We start from the raw sequence: 12,125 nt of genomic DNA on the forward strand, positions 1-12,125 counted from the left end.
TTAAATACAGCAGGGAAAGTCCTAATTTTTCACATTGGGCTTAAACAATTGAATATTTCCTTTCAACATCATATTTAAATTCCCAAGCGATGTATATTTGCTTGCAGACTTAAGAAACCCTTTAGCTACTACTGGGAACAAGATAGAAAGCTGGTTTTCTTTTATGCAGTTAAATATGGGCTGCTGGCAGAACGCCCTTATTTGTTTTTCCTAAATAATGCAGTAGCTAAGCACATCATCGTTGAAAAGGCATCCCTTCTTCTCGCCTTCAAGAGGAATTTTTTTAATGCATCAAAGTTAGTCTCTTTTAAAAGAAATAAAGCTTTTAAAAATAATCAAAAACATCAAGGAACAAATAGCAACCATTACAAAGTTAATTAATGGAAGTTGTATATGATATACTGAAAAATACTACAGGTGTCTTATTTTTAAATCCCTTTTTACCAACAGCAGTCTATTTTTAATTTCTGCTTGCTAAAAAAATTCACAAAAGTGTGTCACACTGTATGGCTGTTTAGTAACACAAAATATATCAGGAAAACGGACTATCCATAGGTCTGGAAGCAGATAGATAGATAGATAATATTCGTGTATTGTATTCATAATTCAGTTGAATATTATATTTATACGTGCCTTTGAAACCAACTGGCTCACAAAGCAGCTGAAAATTACAGTCCAAACAGCTGCAGAACAATTTATCTTGGGTACAATATCTGAAGATTTTTAAGGCTCTCTTTCGGACCCTGGCAGCTAATACCATGTTCTGGGTTCTTTCTCCAGCAGGAGGCGCTGCAGATGGAACTTGGCAGCTGGTCAATATGCCAAGCCACAAAAACCATCCTTCCACTTATCTGCACATTTCACCAAGTAAGAAAACACGGGGACAAACGATTGCAGGGTTTATTTTTTGCTTTTGGATAAAGAACAAGCCAGGAAAAGCCACAAGGGCAACCACAACTGCCGGTGCGATTCATTTGCTCTAATTAACCAAAGGTTTGCCGATTTCACCAACACGATGCACAAATCTGGTCCTTATGGAGGACGTAACAGTCCCATGGACTGCAAGAAGATCAAACCTATCCATTCTTAAGGAAATCAGCCCTGAGTGCTCACTGGAAGGACAGATCCTGAAGCTGAGGCTCCAATACTTTGGCCACCTCATGAGAAGAGAAGACCCTGATGTTGGGAAAGATGGAGGGCACAAGGAGAAGGGGACAACAGAGGACGAGATGGTTGGACAGTGTTCTCGAAGCTACCAGCATGAGTTTGACCAAACTGCGGGAGGCAGTGGAAGACAGGAGTGCCTGGTGTGCTCTGGTCCATGGGGTCACGAAGAGTCGGACACGACTAAACAACAAAAGTGCAAGTTTTTCTTCTGGGAAATGCTAAGGTTTTGGTGAACTCGAAATGGATACCACGAGAAATCCAGCTGTCTGTTCACAGGGCAGGGGAGAAAAGCAGGACCCAGGTGTCTATCCATTAGAGGGAAAGCAACAGAGACATGTGAAGCCAGCCAGCCCGCCGTTCCTCCGTACTTTATTGTACAAAACAGTCGTTACACACTAAACGGATCAATATTCAACCAGTCCGTGCCCAAACAAGGCCTCAGTCTTTGCTGAATTCTCTCAGGGCCCAGCGCCTGTTCTCAATGATGGCTTGCAGCCGGGCATATTCCTTCACCAGTTCTTCGAAATCAGGGCCCAGTGTCTCATAGTTGGAGACGATCTTGCGAGAAGTGGCCAGGTCTTGCTCCTCTTGGCTTAGTGCCGCCTGCAGTTTGTCCCTAGAAAAAACGAAGAATGAAAGACTGGTGTGTTGGACGAGCTTTTGCAAAATCTATGCCAGAGATACACTTTTCCAGCCTCCTAGCAGCTACCCAAAACCCAGCTTCTTTCCACAATCCATTCCTGTCCGACCGGAAAAAAGTCTGAATAGAGCCGTGTTACTGAGAAGCTACTTCCTTGCCTTTGGCCTATCTCCATAGGTAGCTGCAAGGAGCCTCTTCAGTTATCTCCTTGTGCCCTCCAAGCCTCAAGAACAAATATCATTCCTTATCTTTCTGGTATGGCATATCGGTTAGAGCAGGGGTCGCCAACCCAGCGCCCGTGGACACCAGGGTACCTGCAAAGACTACCTTCTCAGCCTAGCCTGCCTCACAGGGTTGCTGTGAGGATAAAATGGAGAGGTACATCACCTTAAACTCCTTGGAGAAAAGGAGAGATAGAAACATAATGGTACTCAGGCTGTGAGTACCACTGCTTTAGGCAAAGCCAAAAATGGCACCACACACACACACAGAAATGAGACGTATTGGCAGGCCTGGGGAACCCCACGGTGTACAAAAAACCCCCAACTAGAATGAAGACTAAGAATGCTCAGAGTGCTGGCTGACCTTGAGAGGTAGGGTATGGAGGAAGAAAGAGAATGAAGAGAAAGCCAGCCAGGAGGAAGAATGGACTGGATCAGATGGAATCCTGAATAGCAACATCTCCAATACTCTATGTAGGGCTGGATAGAGACCACAAACAAGCAAGTTTCCTGCACTGCAGGGGGTTGGACTAGATGACTCCCGAGGTCCCTTCCGACTCTACAATTCTATGATTCAATAAGATCTTGGCATTACTCTCTAGTGCAGATGCGAAGTCAGCAAAAGCTCTGCAGCACAACTCGTCGTGACTTAGGGTACCTCAGAGATTTTGTTAAAAAAATAAATAAAAGGGAGATGCCTGCCAACAAAACACCATTTGCTGGTAATCACCTTCCAGCTGCTATCTGTATTCACACCTGCCACAGCAGTGGGACCCACAGGAGTCTCTGTGTTTAGCTTTACGGACATAAATAAAGACTGGCCGCCTCAACACACACACACACACACACACACGCTTACCTCATCATCCGATGCACATCCACTTTCTCAGGCGTGTAGGTTTCCAAAAGGATGCTCAGCTCCTCGAGCCTGTGGCAGACAGAATTATTTGGAAGAGCAGGATTGACAAACACTAGAGTCCGCTTCCTATAATGCCTCCCCTGTACAGCTTCTGCTCTGCCCCTCGCTCACAGATGACCGCAACACTCCTAACCGCTGAGCTGTATCCAACTTCCTACTCGCAAAAGGCCTGCTCCAATTAACAAATCCAAGTCAGTCACGTCCCTTTGTTTCAAAGGGTCTGCTGCAAGTACGACCGACGTTATGTGCAAACCAAAGTTGCAAAGCGTCTCCTGGATTCTAATTCTCTCTTGGGAACTACAGAAAACCTCCCATTATGTCCTTTAGGGACATAATGACTTGCCACCCTATGACAGACACCCCAGGTTGGATACAAAGCGGATCACCAAACCATATTCATCAGACAGATCTGATCTGGGTGAGCATAGGAAGTTGCCTTACACCGAGTCGGACCGTCGGTCAATCAGGCTCCATAATGTCTGCACTGACCGGCAGTGGCTTTCCAGGATTTTCAGGCAGCGTTCTCCCCGCACCCTACCCAGAGATGCCACCAGGGATTGAAGTCAGCATAGCTTATTTGTGCTGAAGAATAAACCTTATCAACAGAAGGGTGTCAGGTTTTGGGGACACGGCTTCCTCCCTCCGCCCTTTGGCCGTAGATAAGCAGGACAATGTGAAAAGATTCGCTTACCATTTAAAGAGTCTTTAATGATCACAGCAAAAGAACAAAGCAGCCATTCTCGGAGCGAAGGTGCTCCCAATTAAGGTTTCCGCCCACTTTCCCCCTAGTCACTTCTGCGCCTTGCAACCTGATCTCGCAACCACTGTGCTTTTTGTGTAGCCCCCTTATCTGCTCTACGTGACCTTGGACTGATAGGCTGGACACTTTCCAGCGAGAGAGAGTCTGTTAGCTCAGACTCTCTCTTTGCTGTTCACCCCCCAGTTCGTCCCAACTTTTGTCTTCTGAACTATGCCCCTCAGCAAACCACTGTTCCTAATCTATACTGCTCCATTGCTCCTGGGCAGCTTCAGGATCCTGGTCAGGAGCAGGGGGAGACACAGGTAAGGCCTCACCGTATCTTGAAGAACATGGCATTGCACTTGGTCTCCAGGTACTGGGTGCTGAAATAGTCGAGTTCAGACTGAGCATTAAGGCGGAGCTCACGGGCCAAGCGTTTCAGGATGGCCAAGCAGCGTAATAAGACCTGCGGCGCATGGGAGAGTGAAATTAGTGCTTAATCGATTAATCAGTTGCTTGCTATGTTAAGACTTTCTCAGCAACTTAAAAGCTTTAAAAACATAGGGCTGTGTTGGACTAAACCCTGATCAGAGCATTGAAATTAATGGACCTAACTTAAGTCATGATGTATACAGGCAGAAGCGAGGTCTGAACGAAAAAGTCCAGCTTGTTTTCATCAGCCAAAAATGAAGTGCCTCTGTTTGATATACAAGGTGTAAATATGCATATTTAGGAAATGATAAAGCGCAATGTTATCTGGAGGAGGCATTGATTCATTTTAAAGATTTGCTGTAGGGCTAGCAACACATTTATTTCCAGGTTATTTAATATTTACCGGGTTACTAATTATTCAAGAGAAACAGGGTATTTTTCACTTTAAAAAAAATCAAAGCAGTCGGTTGTCTCCAACATTTTTGGAATGCTCAGAAAAAAGATTGGACTCGTTGAAACATTCTGATTTTTTTTTTAACAAGGTGCTCCACTTACACAACAAGACTTTGCTTTCCTATCCTCTCCCCATGTCCCCGGAGCAAATTTTGAGAGGGGGTGAGCATAAGTGAGAGGTTGGAGAAATTTCATTGCAAAATATTGTTTTTAACTGTGTTATCAATTTTATTCTCCCCGTTACACACACACACACACACACACACACACACACTGTGTTTTAAACTGTGCATGCTGAGTGAATATATACCCCTTTTTTCCTTATTTGCACATTTTTCTTGGCAAAATGCGCACAGAGACTTCTGGCACACCCAAAGCCCACACTGGCAGACTTCCCTACTCCAGCTGTTACCTGGGGATAGGCAGCTTTCTGCTGCTCCAGCAACCCCACCAGTTCCTGGTGCCGAGCCTGGCTTTCTCGCAGGTGCCGCTTCTCTGCAGCCAAGCGCTCTGCCAAGGTCCCCAGCATCGCTGCCCGTGCAGCTTCTCCAGCGCCATCTGAGAACAAGAAAGGTCAGGTCAACAGGCAGCCCTGACCCACACAGCACCCTTAAATCCCCCAGAAATGTCATGGCGTTCCCACCCCACACACACCTGCAGGGGGCTCCCCCTATTTGTATTTCAAGTGTTTGTACCCTGCTCTTCAGCCAAAAAAAGGCCCTCGGAGCAGTTCGTACACAATCCATTAAAACTAAACGGTCCCTGCTGCCCACAGGCCTACAAACTCGAAAACGCGACATGCGAGGGAGAGGGGACAGGGAGGGAAGAGGGGGGAAGCAAACTCAGGCAGTGCTTCCCCCGATAATGACCAGCTGGCGCAGAAACAGCTCAAGGGCAGAAGGCGCCCGCTGGAGCCGGTGTCTCGGCAAAGCTGATGGAAGGAGATAACCTCTCCTGCTAAGGCAGCCTGGGGGGAAGAACAGCGTCTCACCACTCTCAGGGAGGTAGTAACCGAGTACGGCAAGGCATTTGGACTTAAGGCGTTTCTCCAATTCCGCGGGGAGGTGTTTTCGCATTTGCTCCAGCTCCTGTGGCAAAGCGCAGAAAAGAGAGGACTATAAATGTGAACAAGCTTAACTGTTGCCGGGGATTTTTTTAGAGTGCTTTCAGGTAGCGTTGGGCACATTGGATCTGTACATCAAACACTCGCAAGCCACGTCGACTGAAGTAACAGGGAGAGAGGAGATAAAAGCCCCTAAAGGAGCATCCCCTCATGCAGTGACCATACTACTACTACTGATAGTAATAATTTATTATTTATACCCCTCCCATCTGGCTGGGTTTCCCCAGCCACTCTGGCCGGCTCCCAATAGAATATTAAAAAGTGATAAAATGTCAAACATTAAAAACTTCCCTAAACAATGCTGCCTTCAGATGTCTTCTAAAAGTCAGATAGTTGTTTTTTGCTTGACATCTGATGGAAGGGCGTTCCACAGGGCGGGAGCCACCACCGAGAAGGCCCTCTGCTTGGTTCCCTGTAACCTACTCGCAGTGAGGGAACCCCAGGAAGGCCCTTGGAGCTGAACCTCAGTGTCCGAGCAGAACAATGGGGGTGGAAACACTCCTTCAGGTATACTGGGCCGAGGCTGTTTAGGGATTTAAAGGTCAGCACCAACACTTTGAATTGTGCTCAGAAACATACTGGGAGCCAATGTAAGTCTTTCAGGACTGGTGTTACATGGTCCCGGCGGCCGCTCCCAGTCACCAATCTGGCTGCCGCATTCTGGATTAATCGCAGTTTCCGGGTCACCTTCAAAGGCAGCCCCACGTAGAGCATATTACAGTAGTCCAAGCGGGAGATAACTAGAGCATGCACCACTCCAGACTAGTAGGCCTTTCTTTCTTGAAATATAGCTTCACTCACACCTAGTTTGGTGATAAGAACATGGATTGTGGGGGTGGGAGGGAATACCACTTGGAAGCATTTTTAATTTCTCAAAGGCTCTAAGAACTCCCTTAGAGAGCTAAGATTCCCAGGGTTCATTGAGAGGAAACGTGGCAAGTGAAGCCATGATTTCTTTCTGGTAAAGACACACCTTTTGGGGGAGGTGGGGGTTTCACGTTGGCCGTGCCTGTGTCCTGGGGCAGGATCTCTCATATATTAGCCCCTGCCCTACAGATGAATCTTCACCAGGCACCCCCAAACTCAGCCCTCCAGATGTTTTGGGACTACAATCAGGGCCGTCTATAGCATATGCGGCGCCGGGATGCAAAGATCCCCCCAGCGTCCCCAAATGTTCATTTTGCTGCTGACGCCGCCACCTCCCAAGCAGTAATAAATGCTACTTTCACAGAGGGAAGCCTGGGGGTGAGGGAGGGAGATGCTGCCTTCCTGCAGGGGAGCCTGGGGGTGTGGGGTGAGGGAGGGAGGCTTGGGAAGGAAGCTGCATGCCAGCCAGCCATATAGTTGCCGGCAAAGCCGTGCAGTTCCCCACTTGCTGGGGCGCTCCTGAGAGGCCAGCGCCCTGGCGCAACGAACCACTAAGCCCTATGGGAAAGACGGCTCTGACTACAATTCCCATCTTCCCTGACTACTGGTCCTGTTAGCTAGGGATGATGGGAGTCCCAAAACATCTGGAGGGCCGAGTTTAGGGATGTCTGATCTTCATGCACATTAAGCCTATCCTAAACAGGCGGGAAAGGCCAGTCGGGGAATAACACGCCCTCTTTTTGCAGTACATTATAAGTTTCGTAACGCGATCTAAAATGGAAGGATTGGGCCTCTACGCTTGGGCCTCTCAACAGCTCTACTTGTGGGGAATTCTCCTGCTTATGCCCATCTTACTTGGTTAGGGGGGAGAAGCTCCTGTAGATCAGAGGCCTCCAAACCCAAAAGAGATGGTTGTGCATCTTGCAGAGAAGGGCCGAGATCAAGCATCCGTTTCAGCTCAGCTACCGAAAGCTGCTGCTCCAGGACCTCAAGGAACTGAGGAACAGAAATGAAAGAGGTTGGGGGGTCAAGCAAATGCCCCCCCCCACAAAGCCTCTCATCAGCCTCACTAGACCTTCCACACACCCAAGGCTTTTCTCTGAAGCTTGCATAACACCATCACATTTCACTGGTTCAAGGCTTGATGTTCCCATTTATCACCCCATGTTTCTTTCCCCGACAAGAAGCAGCCAGGAGTTGACCTGCTCCTCTAAACGGCCAGAATCTACCCAGACAAAGCTTCATCACTTCATTAGAAGAACTGTAGGTTTAAGCTTGTAGGCTTGAGCTCGCTTCTCCTTTCCTCTCTCTCCCATCCCATTTTCCTCATATGTCACGGGTTTCTTAGATAGTAGACAGGCAAGATCATCTTAGTACTCATTTCTGTAAGCTACCAGAGTCTTTCTTGCTAAAGGGCGCGGTGTAAATGCCTTAAACAAACAAACCGAGATCTCGCTGTCTGTTTTTGAGCCTTGTTAGAGCGCTCCACGAACCCACTTCAAAAGCCGACTATAAGCACAGCACCATTTTTCTTCAGTACTGCTTATTGCCAAACGCTTTAGCCAGCCTTTCTCAAAGCTCTCTGCCTCCTTCTAGATTCCTACCGACAGCCCTCACTCACCCGCCAATTCCCCCCCCCCCGTTTCCCTTCAAGCGTTACTTTTTGGTCCCGTGGAGACAGGCCAGTTCCCAGTTCCCTTAGCGCCTCCTGCAGAAGCCGATGGACCACTTCCCATTTCAACCAGTTTCCTCGGCACCGCTGCAATTCCTTTCTTGCCTACGAAAGAGGAAATGTTGGCCATGGGGGTGAGGGAAAAGAGACAGCAGTGAGGATACCTCCTTAATAATAAAATAAACACACTCTTCCAGTCATCCACTGCTGTACAAATCTTGCATTAGGCAATGGCGGAGGGAGAGAGGACCAATGCAGCTCAGAGGAAAGCCAAATCACGCAACCTGAATTCTATATAGGGCAGGGCAAGCAGGTCTCATGGGGCTGGGCTACTGAGCCTTGCCATAATGGCTAGTAACCATCAGTAGCTGTTTCTTCCCCAAATTTGCCTAAACCTCTTTCATAGCCGTCCAAGTTGAAAGCCACCATTGCCTCCCCATGGGAGCGAGTTCTATAGTTTTAACTATTCACTGCATGAAGAAATACTTCTTTATTTATCTGCCCTGAGGCAACCAAAACTGTGCACAGGATTCCAAATGCAGCTGCACCATAGATTTGTACAAGGGCATTCTTTGCGTAACAGCACAGCTGAGAGTCGGCATGTCAAATCCCTGCCACTTTGAGGACTCAAACGTCTGTCGCCATCAACCCTAGAATCTTACCACGGCAGAGCCAGAAGGGACTCCCTCCCTCCTAAAAATGAGAGGTCGGATTTGCAGTCTGACGGCTTTTCTTGTCCAACATCGTGGTCATGAAGCACAGACTAGCCTGGATGGGACAACCTGCTCTTACCTCCTCCATTTGTTGTGCCAAGTGTACACTGAGCCCACTGGAGTCCATATGGCTGGTCAGGCCCAAAAGGAGGTTAGCCAAGCCAGGGTAGGCAGCCAGGTCCTCATCGGTGAGTGAGCAAGGGGGCAGGCAGCTCCCACAACCTGGGGGGACGGGAAACGGCAAAAGAGAGTAAAGCTCTGTGCCAGGAGGAGAACCTTTGTCCCTCCAGATGTTGTTGAACTACAACTCCCATCAGTCCTGGAAAGCATAGCCAATGGCCAGTGATAGTAGGTATTGTAGTTCAGAAGCATCTGGAGGGTCAAAGGTTCCACACATTTGCTTTACGCCTCAGTCTCCCCTCAAATAACCCCAATGAAGTTACCTGGCTGCCGCAGCAACTGAACACCGACGGTCCCTAAGGCAGATGCCATTGGCCCTTTACCAGGGAAAATCAGCTAGAAATGAAAAAGGTGAGATGAGAGCTGTTAGCAGGCAGAAAGATAGACAGGTCCCTCGGGGGAAATATATACTTGCTGCCATACAGAAACAGCCCCTACTGTCTTGTGTGGCAACAAGCAAACCTGGAAGCACAGCTGGTCTCTGGCATATCAGTGCTGGCTGAAGAAGGAATCGATATACCTCTGCCAGCCAGATAAGCATATGTAAAAGGTGTCAGCGGAAGGGAGGGTTATGAGTTTGTCTCAGGCCAACTTTAGGAGATGCCTGTTGGAAGTGTGCCCCAACATATGTATAGGCACTGCTATGGAGGCATCTACTCAAAGCTTCCTGCACAGGAATACATAAACTCCTCCCCTCCATCACCCCCAATTTCAGGAAAGTCATGCTAATCCTTAAAGGAGATGCACACATATGCCAAACTCCAACCTGACACTCTAAACTGAGGAAGAGCATTTTTGTTCTCTCCTTACGGAATCAGATAATTGTCGAGTTAGACGGGACCTCAAGGATCATCTAGTCCAACCCCTGCTTTAAAACCTCCAAGGAAGGAGAGTCCACAACCTCCAGAGGGAGACAGTCCCACTGTCAAAACAGCTCTTACTATCAGAAAGCTCTTCCTGATGTCAAGTCGCAATTTCCTTTCTTGTAACTTGAACCAAGTTGGTTTGGGTCCTACCCTCCGGAGCAAGAGAAAACAAGCTCGCTCCAACCTCCAGGTGTAAGCCAGGTGTCCCCCATCTTATATTTGTGCAGCTGGTTCTTCCTGCCTAAGTGCAGAACCTGTCGTTTGTCCCTATTGAAATTCATTTTGTGAGTTTGGGCCCTGCTCTCCAATCTGTTAAGGTCACCTCGAATCCCAATTCTCTCTTCAGCGGCATTGGCTCCCCCTCCCAGTTTGGTGTCATCTGAAAATGAGCATACTAGGTCATGCTAACCTATAAGCAGCATCCTTGAACGTTCTCATCACAGAGACTGTGTGATCCTGAGGTAGATCTACTTTAAGGCACCCCGGTTCATTGGTCCTCCTCTTGCCAATCCCACAGTAAGTGTGAGGAGGATGTCCTTTCCATTTGCTCTCCCGCAAGGCGTAGGGCAAGTTGAGGGAGACATCACCATATGCTGCTGTAGCCAATCACACTGACCCAAAACCAGACTCCTCATCCCACTGTCCCAGAATGCAACAGGGCACGCACCAAGCTGAACAGCCCATCCTTTGCACAGACCCACCACCGCCATCCCATGACACTCCCAGCCTGTGCTTGAGGCAACTGGTCTTCAACTGGCAGGCCAAGGAGGCCACAACAGCAGCACTGCCAACCATACAAAGATATGGCAGAAGAAAGAAATGGGTCCTCCCAATGGGTATAAATAGGGTTTTAGGCGCTTTTTTCCAGGAGGGTCATTGCTTTCTGTGGGAAAAGCTCCAGGGCCTTAAAAATCTGCGAGGCAGCCAGAAATTCAACTGGTGCAGTTTGCCTTTAAAACGAAGAGGGGAAGCTTCACCGGTTGAATGTCTGCCTGCCTGGTGTAAAACAGTCAAAAAGCATGTGCACCTTGCCATATATGGGGGTTTTTTTAACCCACAAACACCCCGCCTACTTAACCCAAAAGCCCATTTTCTTTGCGAAAAGTAAAAATTAGCATGAGTTAAACATCGAGGCACACCAAGAGCCCCTCCCCCCAATTCCGCGCTCGTTTCTTTTTTAGGGAAAAAGTGGGGGTCCCGCCAGTGACGTCACGAGAAGCTTTCACCTTTCCCCACCTTTTCTTTCTGCCCCGAGGGCTCGATCTGCACGCGGCCAAAACACGGCTTCCAACCGTCTCCCCCGCGCGCCCGGCAAAGCCAAAGTTCCGAGAGGAGGCGGAGCCACCTACTTAGGGGCGCGCCTTGGAAACCGGAAGCCAATGAGGAGCGGCGAGAAGAAAAGGAAGGCGGGAGGTTGGTGACAGAAAGGGCGGGACCCCGTCCGCTTATTTACATCCCGATTGGTCTGTGTCTGCAAACCGCCTTCGTTGGGCGCTTTTAATATTCATTTTGAATCTTAAGGAGGCCTTCGCCCGCTGGGGCCGATGGGAGTTGTAGTCGTAAACATCTGGAGGGGCTCAGGCTGGCGATGAGTTTTGTTTTAGTCTATGTTCTATATAACATTCTGTAGATTATGGTTGTAGATTTTTTAGTTATAATTTTATCGTTTTATCTTTTTTTGTAAACCGCTTTGAGTTCTTTTCTACAATCTAGCAGTGTATAAATTTTATGAAATAAATAAAAATTCCCAGCTGATGCTTTTGATTTTGCACAACTCCCAATGTTCTTTCTCTGCCTCCCAAGCATCACAGACTCACCTCAGGACTTATTGGGGAGTGACACATGGACAACAGAACAAAGGGCTCCCTCTTTAAGAGTTTATTTGCAAGGGGGAATTTTGTCAGGTCACAGCACTGCAGAAGTGAAGAAAGCTGCACTCTAAAGATTTCTCTCCTAGTATTCTCATTATTATTCATTTTATTAGTCGTTTTTAGGTCACACCAATGCAAAGCCAATTACAATATTTTAAGCAAAAACCAAATAGCAACCTTTTCTAAATAAATAAATAAACCATATTAAAACATCCCCACTCGTGTAAAAAGGCCACAGATAGTTAAAAGTCAAAGGACTGAT

At 47.8% G+C, this 12,125-nt stretch overlaps 1 protein-coding gene across 3 annotated transcripts; it reads right to left on the reverse strand.

Annotated features, from left to right (window-relative positions):
* Positions 1-1,520: 1,520 nt before the first annotated feature.
* HAUS4 (HAUS augmin like complex subunit 4) lies at positions 1,521-11,352 on the reverse strand. 3 transcript variants are annotated; one of them, XM_053363873.1, is made up of 10 exons: positions 11,229-11,352; positions 9,390-9,462; positions 9,026-9,168; positions 8,222-8,338; positions 7,417-7,557; positions 5,563-5,659; positions 4,984-5,129; positions 4,022-4,152; positions 2,888-2,956; positions 1,521-1,783 (listed from the first exon to the last, which is right to left on the reverse strand). In XM_053363873.1, exons 2-10 carry the CDS (start codon positions 9,436-9,438, stop codon positions 1,606-1,608), a joined length of 1,071 nt encoding a protein of 356 aa, XP_053219848.1. In that variant the 5' UTR covers positions 9,439-9,462; positions 11,229-11,352; the 3' UTR covers positions 1,521-1,605. The 3 variants fall into 3 exon arrangements, with proteins under 3 accessions (XP_053219848.1, XP_053219847.1, XP_053219846.1); XM_053363872.1 differs by having other exon boundaries at positions 11,219-11,307; XM_053363871.1 differs by lacking the exon at positions 11,229-11,352 and adding an exon at positions 11,070-11,212.
* Between the last annotated feature and the right edge of the window lie 773 nt (positions 11,353-12,125).

This window comes from Podarcis raffonei, chromosome 13 (genome assembly GCF_027172205.1).
Source record: "Podarcis raffonei isolate rPodRaf1 chromosome 13, rPodRaf1.pri, whole genome shotgun sequence".
Lineage (NCBI taxonomy): Eukaryota > Metazoa > Chordata > Lepidosauria > Squamata > Lacertidae > Podarcis > Podarcis raffonei.

What these genes read in the sequence shown, in the direction of transcription:
- HAUS4 (XM_053363873.1), bottom strand. Translation starts at nt 9,438, where the DNA reads ATGGCATCTGCCTTAGGGACCGTCGGTGTTCAGTTGCTGCGGCAGCCA. An exon ending in AGAAAGCTGCCTATCCCCAG is followed by an intron (nt 4,153 to 4,983) that starts GTAACAGCTGGA and finishes CATGCGCCGCAG; the next exon opens with GTCTTATTACGCTGCTTGGC. An exon ending in GATGTGCATCGGATGATGAG is followed by an intron (nt 1,784 to 2,887) that starts GTAAGCGTGTGT and finishes CGTTTTTTCTAG; the next exon opens with GGACAAACTGCAGGCGGCAC.